Here is a 26170-nt window from a genome sequence, read left to right on the forward strand (position 1 = left end):
AGGCAAGTTGTGGTTTGTATATTTTCCTAGTGGGAAAGTGGGACACTTCCTTTATAAATAAAGTGTTTGTTTCTATAACAAGTGTTTGTCTGTAGAGTTATTTTCATACACATCTCCTAAAATTCTAGTATATTAATGGCATTCACCTGGGTTTGGAAGGTAGACAAGATTTAAAGAAGGTGTAAAATACTAATTGGGGAAACTCATTTTTTCACTGTATGAGAAAAAGCATATTACTGCTGTGATGCACAAACTGGAAATAAATACAATTTCTGTGCATTGCTAAGATGAGCAACACCACAACCACAAATCTGAGTTCTGTACACTTATGAGAAAGGAAGAGATTCATTGAAAAGCAAAATAGCCCTGATTTCTTAGGTTTAATTCTCTTCCTTAAAAGAAATTTTGAGAGTGAAATTTCATACACATCTTCCAAAACTCTAGTATATTAATGGCATTCACCTGAGTTTGGAAAGTAGCCAAGATTTAAAGAAGATGTAAAATACTAATTGGGTAAACTCATTTTTTCACTGCATAAGAAAAAGCATATTACTGCTGTGATGTTTCAGCTTTACAGAAGTCTTGGCCCTGCTCATAAACAAATGATTTTAACAAGAAGCTCCTGAGGCCACTTTGTCCTCCTGGTACCTGTTCAGAAGGACCTGGAGGCAGGCACAGCTGGACAAACAGCACAGACAAGGGGGTGAGTGGTTACCAAGAGCTCAAAGAAGGCCTTTCCCAAAACACAGAATTTCTAGGTTGGAAGAGACCTTTAAGATCATCGAGTCCAACCCACACTCCAACACCTCAACTAGAACATGGCACCAAGTACCACATCCAGTCTTTTTTTAAACATATGGAGGGATGGTGACTCCACCACCTCCCTGGGCAGATGATTCCAATATTTGACCACTCTTTCTGTGAAAAACTTCCTCCTTAATTCTAGCCTGTATCTCCCTTGGCACAGCTTGAGACTGTGTCCTCTTGTTCTGTCTGTTGTTGCCCGGAGAAAGAGACCAACCCCCAGCTCACCACAGCCAGCCTTCAGGAAGTTCAAGAGAGTGATAAGGTCACAACTTCCAACATGAAATGTTCTGGTGAGGTAAAAGCTTCTCCTGGCTCCTGCACTGCTCTCAGAGCACGCAGGGTGCACATCAGTTTTGTGGATCACAGTCCAGGTTTTCACTCCCACATGAGTAACTACACATTACCTTTCTTTGGCCAAGCCTGAGTCAATAAGCACCTTCTGCCATCAGGCTGCCCCTAAATCATGAGCTCTTTTCTGAAAGATTGTGGGGTTTTTTGGGCAAAAAGAACAATAATTCGATTTTCTACTACTGCAAGGGCACAGAGGCAGAGCTAAGATTTGTATGTCTTTAACTTGAGTACTTCCATACATTCCAGTGGGTTGGGCTGTTTGTTTTCCCAAATGAGGATGGGAGAAGATTTTGTTTTCCTCTGCTGGGTTGTTTTTGTTGGTTTGTTTTTCAAGACCTGGACTTTTCCATCAAGTAGATTTACTTGCTTGCACCAAGAAATCTGAGCTATGCACACACAAAAAAGTAATGTTTTTTGCATTCAATACATTGATCTTCATACACACACAGTTCAGTTTTACTTTATGATTCCACTCAGTTTTTTTTGCATAACTGGGAAGAGATCACAGTTCCTGAAGAACGTATGCAATTCAAGCCGAAAAAAAAAAAAAAAAAAAAAAAAAAAAGCTGTATCCACATGAGTGATGATCACATCTTCCATAATTTAAAAAGAGCAAATCACTTAATTTTTTTAAAAAGCAGTTAGGTACCAAACACTTAAAATTCCTGACATCGGCACTTAAAGAAAATTAGGAAAACCAAAAAAAAGGCAAAGATAAAAGCCTCAAAAAGAGTAATTTTGCATTTGCTGGGCAAGGCACTGAACAAAAAGGTCTGAAACCAACCTGCAACCCTAGAGCGCTGTTCCTGAAGGTTGAAACTTTTCCATAATCCTTTATCATGAAGAAGTGCAGGCTGGACCAAACCTCCAGATCTTCACAATTTCTACCATCTCCAAGACAATGCAGCAACTCCTTGGCACAGAACTTTCCTACTCCTCTTCAGCTTCTCACTCTCCAGCCTTCTCCTCACATCCTCTGCCCCACTCTCTGTCCTCTCCAGCATCCCACTGTAACTCTCCTCACCTGTGCATGCTCAGTCATTCCCTGGGGAGGAGCAATCCTTCCCTGCCCCTCCAAGGCTTATCAGCAGCCAAGGCTGAAGAAAGAGATCAAGAAGCAGCTCCTCCCCTATCTAGCCAGAGTCTCCTTTCAAAAAAAACAAGTCTCACCTGCAGGTTAACAACCTCACTAATCAGTTCAGCAAACAACAGAAGAAAGGAAGAACTCTGGAGATGAAAGCAGCAAGATTTTAGTGACCTTTCATTGAATTTGAGGAATAAAAAAAACCCCAAACCTAGAGAAGACATGATAAAAATCTCCAGTGGTTAAAAACTGATGAGGTTTTGTAGCATCCCAGGAGTTCATGGGGTGTAATGTCACAGCCCATGCCACAGCTGAGACAACCATGGCACACAGAACATCACCATAAAATTTCAGAAAGCTTCAACCCACACAGAGCTACACCAAACCTCTGCAGAAAGCTTCACCCCAAACCCAGGAACACCAAACCTCTGCAGAAGGCTTCAGGCACCTGCCCACACACAGTACCACCACTCCACTCAGCAGGCTGCAGCTTCTGCCCTCCTTGTCCCCCAGCCCAGCCTTTGATGCCCTGCTGCTGCTGCTGCAGTGCCCCTGTGTGCCCTCTGTGCCCTCTGGGGTTGGGCAGTGCCCCTGGGCACTCCAGGGCTCCTTCCCTGCAATGCTGCTCACCTGTCCTGCACACCTGGAGCCAATTGGGGATGGTTGGGCACAGCCCACCCCAACCACCACTGACTACAGTGCAGGGCATGCTCACACTTACAGAAGAGTCATTAATACTTGGCTGCCCTTAAAAGTAGCTCCAGTTTCAGGCAGCAGACTGCCATCAAACATTTTCCAGCACAGTATGTGTGGTATAAAGCATGGCAGGAATCAGAGAGCTGCACCAAGATTCTGAGGTCAGGCTCAGATTAAAGCACAGATATGACAAGCCAGCATCTGAGGAAGCCCCACCTGTAATTATATAATATTAAAATCTCTTATATAATAATAACTGAATAAACTGGATTTCTTCTCCAACCCATATTCCTGATCTTGGTGAACCCTTGGGAGTAAACAAGGAATTGCATGATCTGGAATCTGCACCTCTTTCAGATTTGGCTTCTGAAGTTTTAAACTGACCTTGAAATGAGCTTTATCATAAAAAGCAAACACTTTTGGAAAACACAAAGAAGGCAGTTTAGGCTGTAGCCCCAGACTAAAACAATGGGAAAACATGAAGTCCTTATCATGGCATGAGGTCAAGGATTAAAGTGTAGGTGCAACTAGAAGCAAGATATAAAAATATTTACTTCCCCAATATATCTCCTTATCTCTGCCAGCCATGTCTGTTTGCTGTCCTAACAAATACATTTTTCCTGTAGCAGCTTTCACCCTCTAGAGCTGGGACAGGCTGGATTCAGCCAAGCTCTAAATGTTCAATCTTCTGCAGACTGAAGCAGAAGTAACAGCTTTGATTCTCCAGACTGAGGCTGACTTTGCAGTTCTGGAAGTCAATAAAAAATGTTTGACTTGTAAACTGAGCAGATTTGGTCTGGATGTCACAGAGAAAAAATAAATGTAGTGCTCTCAGCATGTCAGCTTGACAGGGTCACTTTGCTTTTCTGACCACAATTCTGCTTGAAAACTAACCTTTCAGCAGCTGCTCAGTTCCAGTCATCAATCCTACTGCTGCTGAAAAGCAATAGCAGAAACACCCATTGACTTCAGCAGGAACAGGATGAGGCTCTTATCTTATAAATGGTAGTCTTATGACACACAAAGTGAACATAAAAAATCTCACTATGATTCAGACAGGCAGAAAATATCCCCATTGACCCAGCTCAGCTCACTGGAGACTTACATCCATTTGTTTTCAGTTCAGCAAACAAAAGGGTTTATGATTTTTTATTTTTTTAATAAATCAAGCCAAGGATATGATAGAAAACAAAACCTGTTCTATCTCTGATGGAATCTGCAGATCAGGTTTGCAATAAAGTGGGAAAATCTCTGATTCTTAACCATATCTAGAAGGTAAGCACAGCCCCCTGACTAAGGCTGCATTTTATAAATTGTGATGGGTCCACACTCTTGGCTCACCAAACTCAAGATTTTTACACTGAGAAGATTTGAGCCCTTCAAATGGAGCAGCAACATTGTAATGCAAACCATCAAGTTGCAGGACCATTAAAATTCTCTTGTTTCATTGCCCTCTGGGCAACAATTGATTCTGAGCCACCAGCAGCCCTCCAAAGGGGAAAACAACAAAAAGACAAGCAAAGACATAACCCAGCAGTGTGAGGATCTCAAATCTAAAATTCATTACCTTCACTGCAGCATTTGTACCACAAAGGGTTGTCCCCAGCAGAACATGATAAAATTGATGTTTTCCCCCTGTTTGGTTTGCCTGCTTTTGCAAATCCATGCAGGAAGAGTCTGCTTGGTTCCTGGCTTTAAGAGCCTCTTTTCCAAATTGTTCAGCTGCATTGGAAACAGAGATCCTTCCCACCCCACAGACTGAGTTGTCAGCACTACAGAAGTGTGTTCTGAGCAGTTACAGTTTTCTATACACTAATTAAAGCTTCATATGGAACCTCAGCTAATTAAAATTCCAATGAACTAACTCTGAAATAAACTGTCTGCACCGGGGTATTTACATGAAAATACCTGCTGATGAATGAGTGTTTCTATTCTTCTTTTCCCTCCTGCTTTTTTCAGTAGCAGTCAACATCTGTGGGCACATAAAGCATCTAAAACAATTCAAGATTCAGATGTTAAACCCTGAGGTATTTTTTCCTCACAGTCATAATCCCCATTAGTGCCTCTACAATATGCTCTGCATGTTATATACCTGGGGTTTGTTTCTATTCCTGAATTCCAGAATCCTACAGCTACTTTTGATTTTTTTTTTCTTTTGCTACCATTATCCTCACTGTGTGCATGAAAACAAAATCATTTATAAATTTCTCATAAGAGCCTGTCTGCAGGAACTTCTCCCAGCCAAAGAAAGTCCAGAGAATGGCAGTAATAAATTTACACATTGCCCTCAAGGAAAAACAAAACAAGAAAAACCAAAAAACCCTAAACAAAACCAGCTAAATACAACCCAAACCCAAAAGCTTTCTGTGAATATGTTGTATTTTTCTCTTTTTGTTTACAGGCCAGAAAGGTGTAAGATCTATGCTGTAAATAGGTCCTTGCCTGATGCATTTTTAGTGTGGTACAATCAAGACAGACTTGAGTCAGACCAGCTCCTGCTAGATTTGAGACCAAGAAAAATATCCCAAGCCTTTTGTTTTATTTCTAATGGCAATACCTCTAAATTGGTAATTCTAGCCCTGAACTGTTTGCATTATCTACTGCACCAAGCAAAACAAAACCCTTAGGGAGAACCTGAAAATAACACTGGCCACACTCAGCTGCAACAATTTCCATTGCCTAAACAGAGAAAAGTTCAAAAAGTACATAAACAATATCATTATCAGTAGGAATTTGGATTATAAAAACCCTTTCAGAATCTCAGTTTTTATCTACATATGAAACAGAACCAAAATATCTACTTGTTATCATTTTTTATCTGCAGTAGAACTCTTTGTCTGAACATTTGGGCTATAAGCACCTTATTGTGATGAAGCTGCACTTTGTAAGACATTAAGTAGCATTAAATGAAAATATGATGCATTTAATTAGAAAAACTGACCATAAAACTTTAAGCCAAATCATAGCTTTAACATCAGAAGCTTATTAAAAGCCTCAGGCATGGAAGTGCCAGTTTTCCAAGGGCAGTTCTACTCAGAGTCACTGGAGTGGTCTCACTACAATACACTAATAAATAACTCTAATTATACTCTACTTGCAAATTCTCTGGGACTGTTTTAAAAGAGTTTTTAAAAGCCCTCTACAGAATGTAAGCAAAATCACACAGAGAATTATGAATTGCCTCTTCTGGTTGATGGATATTGGAGTGGTCAGCACCTTTTCACATGGATTACATCTTGCAACAACAGTACCTCAAAGAACTTCCAAGATCTTTTAAAAATGGATTTTTGTGGCTCAGTCATAAATGAAGTGGGAGTGGACTTAAGAGGACATTTCAACTAAGTTCACCATCAAGTAAGGGTCCAGCAGGATGCTCTGTCCTGTCATCCAGGTTGTGATTGAGGATATCAGACAACATTGGCCTTGTTGTTGATGACTGGGGGACACCAGTGACTGGACCTCTTCTGGACTTTGTGACACTGAGCACAACCCTTCCAGTGACCCAGTCTGGAATTTATGTTGATGCCTTGAGAGGCTGCCCTAGAACAGAGGCTGGACAGAGCTAAAGAACAAAGCAGGGATTTATCCAAAGGATCTCCTCCATGGATGCACCTTGGGCAGCACCAGAGCCCAGCCAGGGCTGCACCCAAGATGACCCAAAATGGCCCCAAAATGCACGGCCGGGCACGGGGTCTCTCCCTGGGATCAGCTCTGCTCCATTTGCACCTTGCAGTTCATTGTCCCATTCCAGCTTTAGCCCAGGCACTCCCACCCTGCTTGTTTTTCTCTCTCCAGCCCACGGGGTTTGTGCTCCTGGGCTGAGATTTGGCTCATTTGTCCTTGGTGCCCAGCTGGAGCAGGAATTGTTTTGTCTCCCTGCTCTGTGCACAGAGCTCACCATCCCCTGATGTGAACCCAGACCCACACACTAAAGCAGCACAGAACCTGAAAATATCAAAGCTCAAACCTGAGGCATCAGTGTCACTGGTCATTTCCCTGGCCAGTCTCTGAGGAAGGATGGCCAATCTGATTGTCCTCATCATGGCAGGTAGGATTTCCCTTTTATCCAGTCTGAAACTCTCCCTTTTTAATCTGAGCCTGCTGTGTCTTGTCCTCCCACAGTGCCCCACATCAAGAGCCTGGTTTAATCTTCCCAACCAGCCCCTCACAGGTGCTGGGGGGCTGGGGGGTCCCTCTGCTCACAGGCAGGTGCTCCAGGCCCCTCTGTCATCGTGGCAGCTCTCACTGCAGTCACTCCGTGTTCATCCAGGGGAAAGGGATGGCAAAACCACAAGTGGCTTTCCAGGCATGGTCTAATGGATGCTGAGCAGAGGAGATGATTCCTTCCCATGAGCTGCTGTTCCTTCTGTGCTTTTCCTGAGGGTGAGTGCAAACACATCTTTTCCCAACCATCAAAGGCTCCATGACATCCATCTCCATGATCTTTCTGAGACAGGGAGCACTTTCAGAAACCTGGGGTGCAGAAAAGCTCTTCCCAGAGACCTGTCTAGCTAAAAATTTGCCCAACTCTTCTGAAGCTGTTCCAACTGCAGGTTGCTTTAGAAGGGTGCAGCTGTGTCCTTCATCCTGCTCATGGTTACATATTCCCACATCCATCTCTATCCCACTCTTTGGGGGACAGTGTTGGGTCAATTCAGTTCAGTGATTTGAGATAAAACCAAATGCAAAACCTTTTTTCAGTTGATTTTTCTCTCATATCAGCAAACCCAGTCAAGGAGCTATGAGACCATGAGATTGAATTCTACAGAAATCACAAGAATCCACAGGAAGAAACAGAGGGCAGAGTTGGATGTAAACAACTTTTTATCAGCTCAAGATGAACATTAAAATCTTTCCTTGAGTGTTTTCCTGGATCCAAACCATGGCAACCACAGAGCTAGAAACAGCTCTGTATTTTCCTGCAATGTTTAGAATCTGATCCATTTAGCATATTGTATTTGGAGTGCTAACATCTCCCACAGAACAAGTTGTGAAAAATTGTTGACTATTTAAATTTTCTACTTTATTCTTCTAACATGTATTGGCCACAACACAACTTCTGCACTCTGAACTTCACTGTACTAATCTAGCAGAAATTTAAAGTTTAGTAATTGCTTATTTATGCTTATGCTGTGACCTAATAAAAGACTAATCTGAAATATACTGGGCTGAGATGCCATGTAGCTCACAGACAAATATTGTAACACATAACCCAGGCAAACAGCAAAAAATACATTTAATGTATAGTAAGAAAACATGAAGCCTTCAAAAAGAATCTGTGTCCCTCCTTCAACACCCCATAATGATTCAAGTAATGGATTTAGAGCAAGGAAAAAAGATATCCTCTGCTTCATATATACTGTTCAAAGATTTTTCAGACTTTATCTACAATCAAAAAATGCACAAGATCTGATTTGGAGAGTGGGGAGAATTGACAATGACAGGGAAGATGCTCAGCTGGAGCCTCCCTTCATCTCTGCACCCATGGAGGCAACCTGAGCCTTTTTTAAATATTGAAAGAGCTGACATTAAACCTGGAGAGCCCCAAGCAGAGGCCAAGACTTTCTAGCTCAGCAGAAAGACCTGGCTTCCCCTGCAGATCAGCTTATCTCATGTGTTCATTGGGGATAAGGACATTTGTGCCAGCATCTTACTGCAGAATGGTTAAAATGCTGCAAATTCAAACACTGGTTCATCTCCCTGGGACTCATTTAGGAACTTTCAGCAGGACTTTGATCACCCTGCAGACTCACCAGACATCAGTGATCACTGGAAAGCCTTGGCCATCACAGCAGAAATAGGCTGGGTGTCATTCGCAGCCCTGCTAATTAATTAATTAATTAATTAATTTTAATGGCTCTTCAATCCATTTCAAAGTTCACTGTGGTCTCTTTTTCCTACTTCACAGGCAGGGAAAGCTTCTAACCTAACATTTTGCTTGTATCATCTCTTTCCAGGCCCCTATTTCTTCCATGTATTTTAGGGGAAAGCCATCAGCTGTAGTTCCCACAAGTTTTGTATATGGGACATTTGTTTCTAGACTGGATGAAAAAAAAGCAATTCAAAATCAATCCTCTACCATGTTCACTGAAAGAAAAAACAAAATGTTTGGTTAATAATTTCTTTTCTTTATGCCTGTGAGAGGCCTGCTGTTTTCACAGCAGAGCCTTACACGTGTAAACAAAGTTCACTCATTTGTCACTTGAGCAGCACAGATTTCACTCCTTTTTGACCTCCAGACTTGAAACTCACCTCTTCTGCTCCCTGGAGAGATTAACTGTTTCCTGTGCACCTCTAATCTTACACAGATCTTTAATGAAGGTAAAACCATTCCAGAACAGACAGACTTGCTAATGGAAGGAACAGAAAGTGACAATTGTACAAGCTGCAGGTAAGGATAGTCAACACTCAAAGAAAGCAAGGCAATTTAAAGAGGCATTTCTACAATATCTACCACCAACTTCTATGTACAAGGCCAAATCTAGGGAAATAATTCATTAAAATCTATGTATAATCACTTGGCAGCATTTCTTCTAGCAAGTGATACCTTTCCTCAAGCTTCATGCTAATCAAAACTTTTCAACAAGCTGAACAACAAAAGTATTTATTACAGCTTGAAATGCTGTTGCCTAGGTAGGTGAGCAATTTTTGCTGTGAAGTTTCATGTGGGTGCTGATCTAGAAGAAATTTGATATTTGTCCTACATGCATGAAGAAATTAAAAAAACTCTGCATATCCCCTTGGAAAGTGAAAATGCAGCAGCAATAATAGAATATTGACAGAAAAGTGGACATTCAGGAGTTCCTCCCATTATAAATTTTCTCAGTTCCACTTAGCTCTAGGAAGGACTGGATAAAAATAGACTTTTAGAAAAGAAACATTCACATTGTTTAATCTTCAATTAAACTTCATTTCTCTAATGCTTTAAGTTTTATGCTTACCAAATACACACAGCAAATCATCTCAGTCTTCTGAACTTTTTTTTTTGTTTGTTTGTTTTACTAAAAGAAGTAAAAGTCCCAGGCAGTACATTCTTTAACATGTGCAACACCCTAATTTGGTCATCACATCTGCTGTTTAGGCAAGGGAAGTGTTTATGTAGTGAAGCTCAAATAATGAGAGCAGAGACCTGGGTTCTGTTCTTCCCTTTGCAGAGGGTATGAAATGAGAATTTGGGCAATTCACATCTCAAGTACAACACTTAGTACCACAGCATTTGATTGTTAACAAGCTGCCATATCCTCAATATTTATTCTAAGCTTCCTGTAAAGTCTCTCTGTCCTTTTGCAGAGGTTTCAATGTGTGTGGAACAGCAAAACACCAAGTTGTGCCTTTTGCACTAATGTTGGCTCAAGCCTAGTGATCTCAGCATCCTGCTATTTCAAAAGCAAATGTTTAAAACAGCCCAAAAAAAGTCAGATTAAAGTTCTTTTAGACACTTTAGTAATTTTGTCTTGTGAGCAAGCAATGGCAGAGCAGGACAAGGGGGAATGGCTTCAAACTGAAAGACAGTAGGGTCAGATTAGATATCAGGAAAAAATTCTTTACCCTGAGGGTGATGAGGCTCTGGCACAGGTTGCCAGAGAAGTTGTGGATGTCCCATCCCTGGAAGTGTTCAAGGCCAGGCTGGATGGGGCTCTGAGCAACCTGGGGTAGTGGAAGTGGAAGATTTCCAGCCCTCAAGGCAGGGGGTTGGAAATGGATGATCTTTAATGTCCCTTCCAACCCAGACCATTCTGTGATTCTGTGAATAAACCTCCACAAAGCAAAACAGATAACACATCTGATATCCTCTGATCCCACCTCCAGCCCTGAGCAACTTTTAAGCAGGGACTTTAGAGCCAAGTTACATCTACCTGTTAATTTTTAAATCTTTTCCCACAGTAAGCATTTCCATCAGCTGTAACAAACCCACATTCAAATACCTCCCCTGCCTGTTTTCCTGAGCTCCTGGAAATCTCTCATACCTAGAAGACCCCCTGGCAAGCACGCTGCAGCAGTGCTTCACTGAATGATTTCTATAATTTATACAATTTCACAAAAGAAGAGAGTAAAATACCACAATAAGTATACTAAAATTACATAAACCAAATAAAATAAACATGAACAGGACAAGTAAAAAAGCACAACCAACCTGGATGATAAATCTCTTATTTCAGTGGATTAAAATGTATTTTGTGTATGCTCAGAACCAAACAGACATTAGAGAGCACTTGAGGAACCTCAAAAAAAAGAGGCACAGCAGACACAAGGTGTCTTTTCAGGAGGGTAAGTCCTTTCTACCTCATTCTCCACATGTGTAGTATTTTGTTCTTTCACATTTTCCCTTTTCACAGGTGTATTGCAGGTCTTGGCTGAACACTGTGCACCACACAAATCCAAATTTAAATTCAATAAAAACATTCTCAGGCCCAAAAAGGCAAACCCACAGAAGGTTTTTACATGATTAGAGCTTTAATGAGAGTTAGATGAGAGTTTTGAAACCTGGGGGGGAGAACAGAAAAGTGCAAATCACTTTTTAAATATTTTTTTTTTATAGCAAGTTCCCTGCAGAATCACTTAAAAACCCAAAACCACCTTAGTTTCTTCACTTTCATATTCCTGGTATGAAATGATGACAAGGCTGCAAAACAAACTTAGAGCAAAACCAAACATAAACACAAACACACACACAGATTGGGTTTTGGATTTTTTTGTTGTTTTTTTTGGGGGGGGTTTGTTTGTTTGGGTTTTTGTTGGGGTTTTTTTGTTGCTGTTTTTATTTATTTGTTTTTTTTGTGGGCTTTTTTGTGTTTGTTTTGTTTTGTTTTGTTTTGTTTTTTTTTTTATTTGTTTGATTTTTTTTTTTGTTTTTTCGGGTTCTTTTAGTTCAGTTTTTTTTTTTTTTGTTTTGTTGGGTTTTCTGTTGTAGTTCTTTATTTGTTTGGGGTGGGTTTTTTTGTTGGGCTTTTTTGTTGTTGTTTTTAATTTCTTTGGTTTCTTGGCGTTTTTTGTTTTTGTTTGTTTCTCTTTTTTTTTTTTTGAGTGGGGAAATTTGTTGGTTTTTTTTTTATTTGCTTGTTTTTCGTTCTTTTTTTTTAAATTTAGCTTTTTTTGTTTGGGTTTTTTTTTTTTTTTTGGTTGTGGGGAATATTTTAGGTTTCGGTGGTTTTTCCCCTTTTTCATTTGTGTTTTTTCCTGTTTTCCTTTCCCCCCATTCCCCGAGCGCACCGAGAGGAGGAGGAGGAATCAAGAAGAAGGCGACCGACACGAAGTTGGCGCGGCGGGCGCGGCCCGGGGGCACCGGAGGGGAGGAGGAGGAGGAAGAGGAGGAGGAGAAGGAGGAGGAAGGCGCCTCTCAGAAGCCGCAGAGGCGCGGGGAGCTGCACCTCCCTGGTGGGAGGAGGCGGGCTGAGGCTGAGGGATGCGGGATGCGGGATGGAGGATGCGGGGCGGCGTCGCCCGAGGCGCTTTAAAGGCTCGCAGGCAGCGGGGGCGGCGGCGGAGCGATGAGCGAGGTGAAGGTGGCCGTGCTGGGCGGCAGCGGAGCCGGCAAGTCGGGTAAGGGGGAGGGGGAGAGGCAGGGAATGGCTCGGGTGTGGTGGAGGGGGAGGCGAGGCCCCGCTAATCCCGGCTCTGCTTCCCTCCCGCAGCGCTGGCCGTGCGGTTCCTGACCCGGCGCTTCATCGGAGAGTACGCGTCCGGCGGCGGTGAGCGCCCCGCGGGCAGCGAGGGAGCGAGGGAGGGATGGAGGGATGGAGGGAGGGATAGAGGGATGGATAAAGGCAGGGATGGAAGGGATGGAGGGAGGGATAGATGGAGGCAGGGATGGAGGGATACATGGAGGGGCAGAGGGATGGATGGAGGGAGGGATGGAAGGGATGGAGGGAGGGATAGATGGAAAGATGCATAGATGGAGGGATGGATAGAGGCAGGGATAGCTGGAGGGATAGATGGAAGTATAGATGGATGGATGGAGGCAGGCAGGGAGGGATGGAGGGAGGGATAGATGGATGGATAGATGGATGGATGGAGGGAGGGATAGATGGAGGGATAGATGGAAGTATAGATGGATGGATGGAGGCAGGGAGGGAGGGAGGGATGGAGGGAGGGATGGATGGATGGATGGATGGATGGATGGATGGATGGATGGAGGGATGGATGGAGGGATGGATGGAGGGAGGGATAGCTGGAGGGATAGATGGAAGTATAGATGGATGGATGGAGGCAGGGAGGGAGGGATGGAGGGATGGATGGAGAGATGCATAGATGGAGGGATGGATAGAGGCAGGGATAGGTGGAGGGATAGATGGAAGTATAGATGGATGGATGGAGGCAGGGAGGGAGGGATGGATAGATGGAGAGATGCATAGATGGAGGGATGGATGGAGGGAGGGATAGGTGGAGGGATAGATGGAAGTATAGATGGATGGATGGAGGCAGGGAGGGAGGGATGGAGGGATGGATGGAGAGATGCATAGATGGAAGGATGGATAGAGGCAGGGATAGGTGGAGGGATAGATGGAAGTATAGATGGATGGATGGAGGCAGGGAGGGAGGGATGGAGGGAGGGATGGATAGAGGGATAGATGGATGGATGGGGGGAGGGATAGATGGATGGATAGATGGAAGTATAGATGGATGGTTTGAGGCAGGGATGGAGGGATGGATTGATGGAGGGAAGGATGGATGGAGGGATGGATGGAAGGATGGAGGGATAGAGGCAGGGATGGAGGTTTTTTTCCCCTGGGGAGAGCAAGTGCTAGCTGTATGTTGATATTTGTATGTGACACAGAAACTGCATTTAGGGCAGGCAATGGCTTAGAGCTAAGAGAGTGCAGTGTTGTTCTGTGAAAAAGTGCCTGAACAGAAATGATGAGCAAAGAGGGTGGTAGTGTTAATATTCAAATCTCCTCTTTAATTAGTTTGACCACCAAACTCCCAAAAAACTCACTTCTTTTTCAAACCAATACAATGAATCATGTATTTTTTATCTGGCAAGCTTTGTCTCATTGAAACCTGTAAAACTCATGCTCTTTCACAAATCTCTAGTTTGGTTTGTACATCCTGAAAGTAAAAGTTTAAATAGCAAAGCACAGAGTGCATTTCTGAAGCACTGCTTCCAAAAAAACAGATATAAGTGCTTAACAAATGCCAGAAAGTGGAGTAGCATTTCTTGATTACAGCTGGTCTCAACAATATCCCATTACTTCTATCGTGAACTGGAAAGTGCTTTTCTGACAAAGCGTTGTGGGTGATTTTTCCCTTGCGGCTCCCAAGCACTGATTTGATGGAGAATTTGGGTGTGGTAGAACTTTGCAGGGAGATGGGAATTTCCCCTCGGTTATGGGTGGGAGGTCCTGCTGGAGTGTGAGCCCTGGGGAAGGGGGAAAAGACGAGCTGGGGTCGGGGGGAGATCGCTGTGGAGGGGCTGGGGAGGGGAAGAGAACCGGGCTGAGAGTGGGGTATGCTCAGCTCGATCAGAGAGAGCCAAGGAAGAGACTAAAAAACCCCAAACAAGACCTGTTCTAGCGAATATCCCCTCCTCTGCTCCAGGGGATATTCAGATGTTGAAGGGCACGGATGGGTAATCAAAGCACAACACGAGGCTCCCAGGGGGGCAGGAGGGCGCTGCTTTGGTGGCTTTGAGGAAAACCTGGCTGTACACAGATTAAATGTCCCTTTCATGCCATTTGTGTCACTTTCATCAAGACACTTCTAAATCTAGGAAGGTGGGAAAGCAGGACTTGGATTTTTACATCCCGGGTGGAAATACCGTTCAGCTGATGCACAAATAACTCTGGAAGTGTGCTGCCACCCCAGCTGATGTGGCAGGAGTCCCAAAACTTAACCAGGCACAGAGATTGCCCTCTGCCTCACTCTCCCTGCCAAAGGAAAGGATTCTCTCCACGCCTTTCTTTCCTCCCCCCACAGGAATCAGAGTAGCTTCTAGTGATCTGTAAATAACAAAGAAAAAAGAAGGAAAACAGAGAAAAAGAAAAGGAAAAAGGAGGAAAAACTTAACGAGGCACAGAGTTTGCTCTCTACCTCACTCTCCCTGCTAAAGTAAAGGATTCTCTCCATGCTTTTTTTTCCCCTCCCCACAGGAATCAGACTGATCTGTAAATAACAAATTAAAAAGAAGGAAAAACTTAACGAGGAATAGAGAAAAGAAAAGGAAAAAAGGAAAAGAGAAAAAGAAAAGAAAAAAGAAAGAAAATCTTAACAGAGGTTGCCCTCTACCTCATTGTCCCTGCTAAAGTAAAAGATTCTCTCCATGCTTTTTCCTCCCATCCCTACAGGAATCAGAGTAGCTTCTAGTGATCTTAAATAACAAAGAAAAAGGAAGGAAAAACTTAATGAGAAACAGAAAAAAGAAAAAGGGAAAAGAAGACAAAAAAGGAGGAAAAACTTTTAATGAGGCACAGAGATTGGCCTCTACCTCACTCTCCCTGCTAAAGTAAAGGATTCTCTCCATGCTTCCCCCCCCAGGAATCAGAGTAGCTTCTAATGATCTGTAAATAATAAATAAAAAAGGAAAAACTTAACAAGGAATAGAGAAAGGAAAAAGAAAAAAGGAAAAGAGAAAAAGAAAAAAGAAGGAAAAATTTAACAGAGATGGCCCTCTACCTCATTGTCCCTGCTAAAGTAAAAGATTCTCTCCATGCTTTTTCCCCCCTTCCCTACAGGAATCAGAGTAGCTTCTAGTGATCTGTAAATAACAAAGAAAAAGGAAGGGAAAACTTAATGAGAAACAGAGAAAAGAAAAAGGAAAAAGAAGACAAAAAAGGAGGAAAAACTTTTAATGAGGCACAGAGATTGGCCTCTACCTCACTCTCCCTGCTAAAGTAAAGGATTCTCTCCATGCTTCCCCCCCCCAGGAATCAGAGTAGCTTCTAATGATCTGTAAATAACAAATTAAAAAGGAAAAACTTAACAAGGAATAGAGAAAAGAAAAAGAAAAAAGGAAAAGAGAAAAAGAAAAAAGAAGGAAAAACTTAACAGAGATTGCCCTCTACCTCATTCTCCCTGCTAAAGTAAAAGATTCTCTCCATGCTTTTTCCTCCCATCCCTACAGGAATCAGAGTAGCTTCTAGTGATCTTAAATAACAAAGAAAAAGGAAGGAAAAACTTAATGAGAAACAGAGAAAAGAAAAAGGAAAAAAGACAAAAAAGGAGGAAAAACTTTTAATGAGGCACAGAGATTGGCCTCTACCTCCCTCTCCCTGCTAAAGTAAAGGATTCTCTCCATGCTTCCCCCCCCAGGAATCAGAGTAGCTTCTAATGATCTGTAAATAACAAATTAAAAAGAAGGAAAAACTTAACGAGGAATAGAGAAAAGAAAAGGAAAAAAGGAAAAGAGAAAAAGAAAAGAAAAAAGAAAGAAAATCTTAACAGAGGTTGCCCTCTACCTCATTGTCCCTGCTAAAGTAAAAGATTCTCTCCATGCTTTTTCCCCCCCTCCCTACAGGAATCAGAGTAGCTTCTAGTAATCTGTAAATAACAAAGAAAAAGGAAGGAAAAACTTAATGAGAAACAGAGAAAAGAAAAAGGAAAAAAGACAAAAAAGGAGGAAAAACTTTTAATGAGGCACAGAGATTGGCCTCTCCCTGCTAAAGTAAAAGATTCTCTCCATGCCTCCCCCCCCAGGAATCAGAGTAGCTTCTAATGATCTGTAAATAATAAATAAAAAAGGAAAAACTTAACAAGGAATAGAGAAAGGAAAAAGAAAAAAGGAAAAGAGAAAAAGAAAAAAGAAGGAAAAATTTAACAGAGATGGCCCTCTACCTCATTGTCCCTGCTAAAGTAAAAGATTCTCTCCATGCTTTTTCCCCCCACACCTACAGGAATCAGAGTAGCTTCTAGTGATCTGTAAATAACAAAGAAAAAGGAAGGAAAAACTTAATGAGAAACAGAAAAAAGAAAAAGGAAAAGACAAAAAAGGAGGAAAAACTTTTAATGAGGCACAGAGATTGGCCTCTACCTCACTCTCCCTGCTAAAGTAAAGGATTCTCTCCATGCTTTTTTTTCCCCTCCCCACAGGAATCAGACTGATCTGTAAATAACAAATTAAAAAGAAGGAAAAACTTAACGAGGAATAGAGAAAAGAAAAAGAAAAAGGAAAAGAGAAAAAGAAAAAAAGAAGGAAAAACTTAACAGAGATGGCCCTCTACCTCACTGTCCCTGCTAAAGTAAAAGATTCTCTCCATGCTTTTTCCTCCCATCCCTACAGGAATCAGAGTAGCTTCTAGTGATCTTAAATAACAAAGAAAAAGGAAGGAAAAACTTAATGAGAAACAGAGAAAAGAAAAAGAAAAAAGAAGGAAAATAAGGAAAAAGACAAAAAAGTAGGAAAAACTTAATGAGGCAGAGATTGCCCTCTGCCTCACTCCCTGCTAAAGTGAAGGATTCTCTCCATGCTTCCCCCCCAGGAATCAGAGTAGCTTCTAATGATCTGTAAATAACAAAGAAAAAAGTACTAAGCTGAGTTGCATTGGATATATCCAAATGAATTTATTCTGAAAGAAGAGCTGTAATTGTACATTGTTTGTTATTTTACAAACACAGGCTGAGCAGACACTCTGTGTCCCAGCTGGCTGCTCTAGGTCTAAGCTACCTCATGTAAATTATGTGTTCTCTGTGCTCTCTGTGTGTTCCAAACCACCTACAACCAAAACCAGGTTCTGTTCTCAGCCTCCAGTACTGCAAGTCCTGTAAAAGGCGTGACAAACCCCCAGAACATTTTCATTTTTTAACAAATGTTTGCTGGAAGATAAGTTTAGCACTGTTGCTAGAGATGAGGAAAGTGGTAAAATAAAGATCATGCCACTATTAGTGGGGTTAAAATATTAATGAAAAGTTTGTTTAATTAAGGAAACAAGCAAGGGGCTGTAGATTTTATACCCTGAGGTGCTTGGGATTGATAATTTACCATCAGGTGAATTCTTAAGATGAGCAGGAAGAATGCTGAAGATGCTGAGTGCCAGAGATCACTGAGCTATCCCTCGTTGCACAGTTTAAGTGTGTTTTCTGTGCTGTCAACACCAATTCTTGTCCCTGAAGTTCAGAAAATGACAAATTACAGAGCAGAAAGCCTGTTGGCAAGCACAAACTGCTTACACTTGCTCAGAACATCCTGCTGCTTTAAATAGTAGTGATGGTGTGTCTGCAGTAGAGTTCCCAGTGCTGGTGCAGAGTCCTAAATCTGAGACACTGCAGAAATATTTTTGGACCAGATCCTAAGGACATGGTGCTGTAAATACTCTTGGTCTAATGCTGCCTGGTATGAGAACTCTTAAAGCAGCAGAAGCCATGGTAAATAAATATTACTGCTAAATAACACTTCTGTGCAGAATCAGAGCTGCACATTTTATAGTCCTGAGCCCTGGTGTCAAGCTGAATGATGATCAGCATTGAGCTGATTGTGAGGACTGGGAATTCCCCTCACCTCTGTTTTGGGAGAGGAAAAGCAGGGTCTGAAAGGATTCACTCACCCAGCCTTTGGTGGGAGCACCACAGTGAAATGGTGTTGGTCTGCCTAAGGGCTTGAGTGGTGCAAAATGCAATAGGTTTGTTTCCAGTGTGTGTTCAGAAAATAAGGGAAACCACCAGTCAGCAAAACCAAAACCACAAAACAAACAAAAAACCTTCTCTAAAAACCTTCCTCACCTGCAAAAAAAACCACCAGATACCAGATCACAGACAAAAACTTTCTACATGTCTTGAGAAACCAATAAAATTTCCAGTATCCAAGGAATCCTCAGTATTATCAAATTGCACTGTTGCCTTTCCTTCCCTTCCTTTTCCTTTTCCTTTCCCTTTCCCTTTCCCTTTTCCTTTTCCTTTTCCTTTTCCTTTTCCTTTTCCTTTTCCTTTTCCTTTTCCTTTTCCTTTTCCTTTTCCTTTCCCTTTCCCTTTTCCTTTTCCTTTTCCTTTTCCTTTTCCTTTTCCTTTTCCTTTTCCTTTTCCTTTTCCTTTTCCTTTCCCTTTCCCTTTCCCTTTTCCTTTTCCTTTTCCTTTTCCTTTCCCTTTCCCTTTCCCTTTCCCTTTCCCTTCCCTGTCATCCCCAGCCAGCAACACTGATTTTCTTTGGCTAATTTTCTATCTTAGAATGCATCTACACCAAACACTTGTGCCTGGACGGGAGGCAGATACACCTGGAAATTTATGACCCTTGTTCCCAGGTAAGAATTTAGCAGGAGGAGGGTAAAGAAAAGCTGTTCTTCATTACCTGTGTATATGGTAAAAAAGGTCAAGGGGTTACAAACTTTTAATTCTTGGAATTTGTGCCTGCTCTTTTGGGTTTTTTAAAAAAAAAGACTGAAATTTTATAGTTGCTGGGGCTTGGAACTACTGAGTGGTTTCCCATTAGCAGGAGAGATTTTGGTTGCACATATTTGTGCTAGTGCTCCCTGAGCTGTCTGTACTCATGTTTTTTTTTCCTTAGAACAAGGCCTAACTTAAGCTGTTTACCAAAGCAAATTCCTTACAGCAGCTTGTAAGAAGTTGAGAATCAAAAATCTGTTGCTTTATCTCACATGCTTGCTGTTTGCTTTGGGACATCAGGAACTGTATGCTGCTTAATTGCCTTGAATTTTGGATGTGCAGGAAAAATCATTAATCCTGTCCCATCCCCACATATACTCTGCATATCAAGAAATAGTCAAGTAAATGATTTTCTTTTTTTTTCCTGATTAGCTTCCAGTTTTTTATCTATTTTAGGTCCTATGGTCTTGCTAGCTACTGCCAAGTCACGTGCAGGGATAAGCTAATTTTAAATAGTTTTGAAATGACACTCCTTTGCTTAATGGGACAGTTTAAAGCTGTTGCTTTCTGGAAATCAAAGTGTGGCAGCTTCTTGGTGTGAAGAGGGTCAAGGATTAGTATAACCCTGTTATCTCTCAAGTGACTTTTGTCACTAGATTTGTTAAACTCAACTGCAGACTGAAAGAAGATTATTTTTTTCCCCCTATCTCTTGAGAAATTTAACATATGGCTAATTAGTGTTTGAAACTTGAACAATTCAAAGAGGAAAGAAAACAAACGAAGGAAATCCTTAAGCTTACTGCAGTCAGAATGTTAGAACAAGCAAACCAGAGCTACAACCACAAAACACAAATGTTGATGGCTCCTGTGTGTTTCACTCTCCTGTAACCCTGCAGAATTTAAGCATAAGCAATGGCTGTACAGGTTGTGGCATTTCACTGCTTAAACAAAGTCTAAATACTTCATAATGAAATTGTCAGTGATCCAAAGTGCCATTTTTGATGCTGACTTATTTATTTGTATAAATAAATTTATACAAATATAAAGGCTTTATTTGTAAGGCTTTTGGAGCAGCACTAGCCTGATGCCAGCACCTAAACCTATTAAATATCTTGCAATGAAAGTTACTGTGTTCTGGCATTGACAGTGACAGAGAAAAAGCTCTGGAGTGGCAAGAGTAACACTTTTTTTCCTTGTGCTTTTGCACCTCTTTCAGCCCCAGCAGGGGAAGCTGTCCCTGGCAGATGAGCTCCACTGGGCTGATGGGTTTATCATTGTCTATGACATCAGTGACAGAGCATCCTTTGCCTTTGCCAAGGCACTGCTCTACAGGATCAGAGAGTCCCACACAGCAGTTTGTAAAAAGTAAGTAGCATCATTTATTTTTTTTCCCCTCAGCAAGACCCTTTTGTGAGCTTGCAGGCTGTCCTAGCAGCAATTAAATTCCAGCAGCATCAAAGTGATGTAACAAAATGCCAACAACAAGGTTGTTTGCCACATGTATGGCAAATTACAATCAGTTTTACTGTATCCAAACCCAAGCACACCAGGATTTTTGTTCTTATTTCTTACAGAACTAGCATTCAAATGATTGCTGTAAACATTTCTGCTGTGTTACACAAGTAAAAAAGCCTGGCAGAGTCAGTCTGTGCTTTTACTCTCCCACTCAATTACCAATGGAGGTACACAAATTCAGGGGCTGAAGAAAAGCCATAAATGAAAGTAATACCACAAATATCTCCTACACTGCCTTTGGTGGTGACCCCAGCATCATTTGTACACATGGGTGGCCATATGGAAAGAAAGAGAGGACTTGAAAAAAAGCAGAATCACCAGAACTGGGTGGGGTGGGTGGGGGTGTGTATTCCTGCACCTGTCAGCTGAGGTGCTTTCTAAATAAAAGAGTGAAATCCTTCACCTGTATCAAAAGAGGAGTAAACCCCCCATTTTTCTGTCTGTTTTACTGCTGACTTTTCTTAATTAAGGTTAATTTCTGAAAGGAATCATTTTAGCAGAAGCTTGGAATTAGATTTCCTGTGTTTCCTTTTGAGTTATGCCACTGACACTGATCTGTCTCTCGGACCCTGTTCTGTTATTTGCACATGGAAATAATGATCAGGTTGCTTCTTCATGAAATCCAGGTGCTGACAATATACTCAGCAGCAGAGAGCATGAAAAAAACCAGTGGATTAAAAAATACATGAATTCTTTGAGTAGAGAAAACAAAAATTAAAATCTACTGGTAGAGAACAGCTTGTATGGTAAATCCTTTGACAAATGGGAAACTAGAATTCTTCCTGGCAGGGTGAGGGGGCTGGTTAGCTCATTTTGGGTTTTTTTGCAATGCTTGTTGTCCTAACATACATGCTTTTCCTACACTCTGAATTTAGCACAGCACACCACACTGCCTTGTACATTTCTTTTCTCTAAGTGGAACCTTTTTCATTTCAGGATGGTCGAGCCCTCAATATTTTTGGTCGGCAATAAACAAGATTTATGCCACATGAGGGAGGTTGGCTGGGATGAAGGACAGAGGCTGGCAATAGATAACAAGTGCCAATTCTGTGAACTGTCTGCAGCAGAGCACTACCAGGAGGTTGTGGCAATGTTCACCAAGGTGCTGAGGAATATCACTGCCAATTCCAAAGGGAAGGAGAAGAGACGACCAAGTGGCTCCAAGTCAATGGCCAAGTTGATCAACAATGTGTTTGGGAAGAGGAGGAAATCTGTGTAAGAGATGGTTAGTCCTGAAGTTGGGACAAGCTGAGATAATGGAGCTGAGCTCTTGGGATTCACTGAATTTCCTCCAAAGGTCAATATGTGGAGGAGTAAGACAGTAGAAGCCAAAGGTGGGAGGCCGTATGGTCTAGACCTGGAAGACCTGAACTTCAATTTCAGCTCTGCTGCAGTTTTACTGCATAGGAAAATGCCATTTAAACTGTAAACTGCTCCAGAGGAGAGTTTAGTCTGTATTTATTCAACACCAACATGGTCTTGGGTAGAGCTTCTAGGTGCAACTAAGATATAAACAGATATATCATTTCACAGATTCACTTCTATTGGAAAAGATCCTAAGTCATCAAATCCAGCCATTAACCAAACACTACCAAGTCTACCACCAAACCACATAATATCCAGTAAACTCAGCCTTGCTGATCAAAATCTTACTTCAGAATCCTGAGTAGTGTTTTTTTTTTGTGTGTGTGCAAGAACATTTGCACTAAGAAAAGCAAAGTACTGCAGCTTCATGTGGTAGTGTATTTGTATTTAACTCAGGTCCTTGTGTGCCTTACACTTGCTGAAATTCATATGAATTCAATGCTTAGACACCGAGTCTGCAGAAGGTGTTTACCTGCAGAGCTGCCTTGCAGAGGCACCAGAAGTAGGGAAGCAGATACATAAAGCAGCATTGTCTCCTGTTTCAGTATCTTTTTTCCTTTATTCCATGAGTGATGAGAGAAAGTGGAGAGGGTTGAGGAGTGTGGGAGCTGAAACGTTGGTGAAATGTTAATCAGTGAGCACGGGGCTGTTTTGGCAAGGTGGTTGTTGAGTGAAATAATTTTGCAGCAAGGGCCAGCAGAAGGTTTGGGTTGATCCCTTCCACAGAGCAGCTTTTGTCAGCTTTAACAAAAGATTCATTAGCTGCAAGGTGGGTGTGACTGCTCAATCTCAGATGGCAGCAGGAGCTTGGGAGGCTCAGGGACTGGTAAAGAGCACAAGTTCTCTAGGATGTCTGCCTGGATTTAAAGGTCAGCCTGCTGGTGAGACCTGTGTTCACAGAGAGTGTTTTTCCTAATAACCAATGTCCTTACAGCTGCTCATGGCTGTGGTACTGAAATACCACAGAGAGAGCACTGAGTACTGCTAGCTACACTTCTCACATATGGATATATTAAACATCAGAGAGGTGTAAATGTGTTGTCAGTTGACATTCAGAGCTCTTACTTTGGACAGCTAAAAAGGCTTAGCCCAGGGTGTTTGCAGGTGCTGTGCTCATACAGAAATTATGAAAGGGAAGGGAAGATGAATTGCTGCCTCCTACCCACTCCAGGGGACAGCTGGGATTCAGCCTTTGTAGGATGCTGAGTTGAAGCCTACCTCTGCTCTGAAATTTTACCTGCTTTGAAACTAAAAAGTTTCAGGATTATTATTATTTTTTTTTCCGTTTTTGAGTGTTCACCCATAAGACAACATAAAAAGGTTACATATAATCTTAGCAGTAAGGTTGTAAAATAGTACTAAAGCACATTTTATTGTGCTGACCAAAGATCACTTTCTTTTTTTAAGCAAAAGATACTGTTTATTTCACTTGTTATAAGACTGAAAACATTGGAACATAGTTCTCAGCTGACAGGCACTGCTCTGCCATATCAGGAGCATTGCATTTTAAGTGTATGGTCAATATCTATGAGACTGAACATGCAGATTTCTCATGTACACCCCTCAGCTTCCCAGCCCACACAGGATTCCAGAAATACCAACAGACAGTTGTAGCTTTACCTTGCTCTAGCACTGCCAGATTCCAGAACTCTGATTTGTATTTACTGCTCTGGTATTAAATAAACTGGATATAAGATGGATGTATTAATGAGTTTTGGTTTGGTTTGTTTTCCCTTTACTCTGGTATAAAGCTACAGAGTTTTGTTTTGACTGCTGTAAAAGGGAAGCACTGTGCAGATCTGACATTCAGACTGGAAAAGGTGAATCTGGGAATTGGCCCCTTGCACCAAAGAGAAATTCTGCCTGTGTTTGCTGAGCACAGTGAAGAAGCCCTCTAGTACTTTTAAGCAGTGAAGAGAGCCTTTAAATATTGCTTTATCCTTTAAAAATTAGTCAAAGCAGCCACAGAGAGGCCAATCAGGTGTGTTCACATTCCTGGGAATGTGGGATTTCAGACAGATGGAACCTGCAGTACAGCCCATAGTCTTTTTGTCTGTGTGGAGTGAGTGCTGGAACACAGAGGAGCTGTCATCTCCAGGGCCATGTGCTCACCTGAAAACCACCTGAAACAGCTGCAACACCTAGAAACAGGAGGATTAAGACTTAAACATACTAAGACACCCAGCACAGACATAATTTGGTGTTCTCAGCCCTGGGATTTCCTTGTCTTTCCATTGCTGATAAGTTCAAGTGTACAAGAATGCAGAATTCTAAAAGCAGGTACACATTCTCCCATTCTGAATGTATTTTTTTAATAACTTTTAAAAATGAAGGCTTTTAAAAATACTTAAAAGGCTGATATATATATATGTGTGTGTGTGTGTGTGTGTGTGTGTGTTTTGCTAAGTGTTTTTAGAGTTCTGACAGGGAAGAAAATGTATGAACTGGCACAGCCACATTGCAAACAAGGAATTAGCCAGAACCCTGCTTGTTTGAACAGTAAATGATGTAAATGATGTCTGATGCTCAGTCTTGACAGTGACATCACCTGGAGAATACAGGCTCATTGAGGGGTGTGGAAATGGAGCTGTTAGTACTGTCACACAGCACACAACCCCATCCTTTCTCACCAAAAGATTTTGAAATTGCTGTACAAGAATTAAAGGTTTCTGGCTGTCACACCTGGAAGTCCTTGTTTAATATGAACTTTCCAGTTTCAGTAGAATTTTGCTTGAGAAAGGCACTCAGAATTGATGTTCTTTCTCCATGTCTTCAACTCGTTTTTACTTTGGAAACAGTGACATAGAATCAAAGAGATTGCACTGAAATATAAAGGTAATAGCCCCTGGCTCCCAACTGCTGTCTCTCAGGGCACTTTCAGGGCTTTTTGAAGCCCTTTCTCACTACAGTTTTGAAATAAACAATTCAGACTAACACCACCTCAGCTCCTTTTCCCGCTGTCTTGTCTGTATGCATTAAACTCTTTTAGAAAATCCCACTGAAATCATGTTCACAACAGGGCAGAGGGGAAAACATCCCAGGAAAACTTAAGCATGACCCTCCTGGAAAAAAGGAATAATGAAGTGCAGTATTGAGTGGACCAACCAACCATGCTGTACTCTGCAGACAAAAGTAACCACCATGGGCTTTTTTAGCCCATTGCCAGGAGCTGGTTTCTGAAGGGATGGAGAGGAGAACATTGAGCCATGGGGGGAGAGTGGATGCTTCTCTCTCTATCTGACTACACTGCTTTGAGGAGGAGATTTGAAGGTGTCTGATCCTGGCTCTCTCCAGCTCTGAGGCAGAGAGAGGGATGGATGCTGTGGCCACTGGCTTGAGTTGTTGTGATCCTTTCCCCAACAGCCCCACCCAAATCCCTCAATGGTATTTTCAGAGCCTACACTAAAAAGAAGAGGAATATGGAAACCACTGAAAGCAGAACAAAAGTGCAGTTAGCATCCCAGAACATGCTAATTTTCCATCAGGATGCCTGTTGGAACAGGTGCTTTGGGCTAATGAGGTTCCATACATTGCCTATGGATAGAGGAACAAACTCCAGTTCTGATTCAGCTGGAAAGCAATGCTTGCCTGTCCACTCTGAAGCAAGAAATACATTAAAAAAAAAAAAAGAATAAAGAGAGAGAGAGAGATACAGACTACTAGAATAATCCAGAGCAATATTAAACTGTACATCAAAACCCATGAAACCTCTACCTCCTGTCCATAGAACACAGGCCTCTTCATATCCTTAATGTGCCCACGGGGAATGAAAACAAGGGGAAGCCAAGTTTTGATGTGCACTTCAGGCAGTTTGAAAAGCAAAGCCTTTGTTTACATGCCTAAAAGTGCACCTGGGCACCTGTCAGCTTGTATTGTTGTAAAACTTTGGTTTGATATTTCCATAAAGAAGCACTGTTGTAAATGGCAAAGGCTTCTGTTGTGTTAGTCTGGATCTTTCCCCTCCCATAACTGATATCATGTGAGACAGGCAGGCTATTCTGGGTAGAAAGTTATTTTTAAACAGGCATTACTCTTTTCCAGAAACAGACTGTAAATTTTTGTCTTCTTTTAATTGCTCTACAAAGTAAATTGAGTCCCTCTGGTGAT

At 41.8% G+C, this 26170-nt stretch overlaps 1 protein-coding gene across 1 annotated transcript; it reads left to right on the forward strand.

Annotated features, from left to right (window-relative positions):
- Nucleotides 1-12295: 12295 nt before the first annotated feature.
- On the forward strand, nt 12296-23767 carry RERGL (RERG like). The gene is made up of 5 exons (XM_059848034.1): nt 12296-12478; nt 12571-12627; nt 19028-19101; nt 20400-20548; nt 21635-23767. The coding sequence occupies exons 1-5, from the start codon at nt 12427-12429 to the stop codon at nt 21915-21917; spliced, it is 615 nt and encodes a 204-aa protein (XP_059704017.1). The 5' UTR covers nt 12296-12426; the 3' UTR covers nt 21918-23767.
- Nucleotides 23768-26170: the final 2403 nt, after the last annotated feature.

This window comes from Haemorhous mexicanus, chromosome 5 (genome assembly GCF_027477595.1).
Source record: "Haemorhous mexicanus isolate bHaeMex1 chromosome 5, bHaeMex1.pri, whole genome shotgun sequence".
NCBI lineage: Eukaryota > Metazoa > Chordata > Aves > Passeriformes > Fringillidae > Haemorhous > Haemorhous mexicanus.

Excerpts from the sequence above, each read along its gene's own strand:
- RERGL (XM_059848034.1), top strand. The coding sequence starts at position 12,427 with ATGAGCGAGGTGAAGGTGGCCGTGCTGGGCGGCAGCGGAGCCGGCAAG. Across the intron at positions 12,479-12,570 it reads CAGCGGAGCCGGCAAGTCGG|CGCTGGCCGTGCGGTTCCTG; the intron begins GTAAGGGGGAGG and ends TCCCTCCCGCAG. Across the intron at positions 19,102-20,399 it reads TTTATGACCCTTGTTCCCAG|CCCCAGCAGGGGAAGCTGTC; the intron begins GTAAGAATTTAG and ends CACCTCTTTCAG.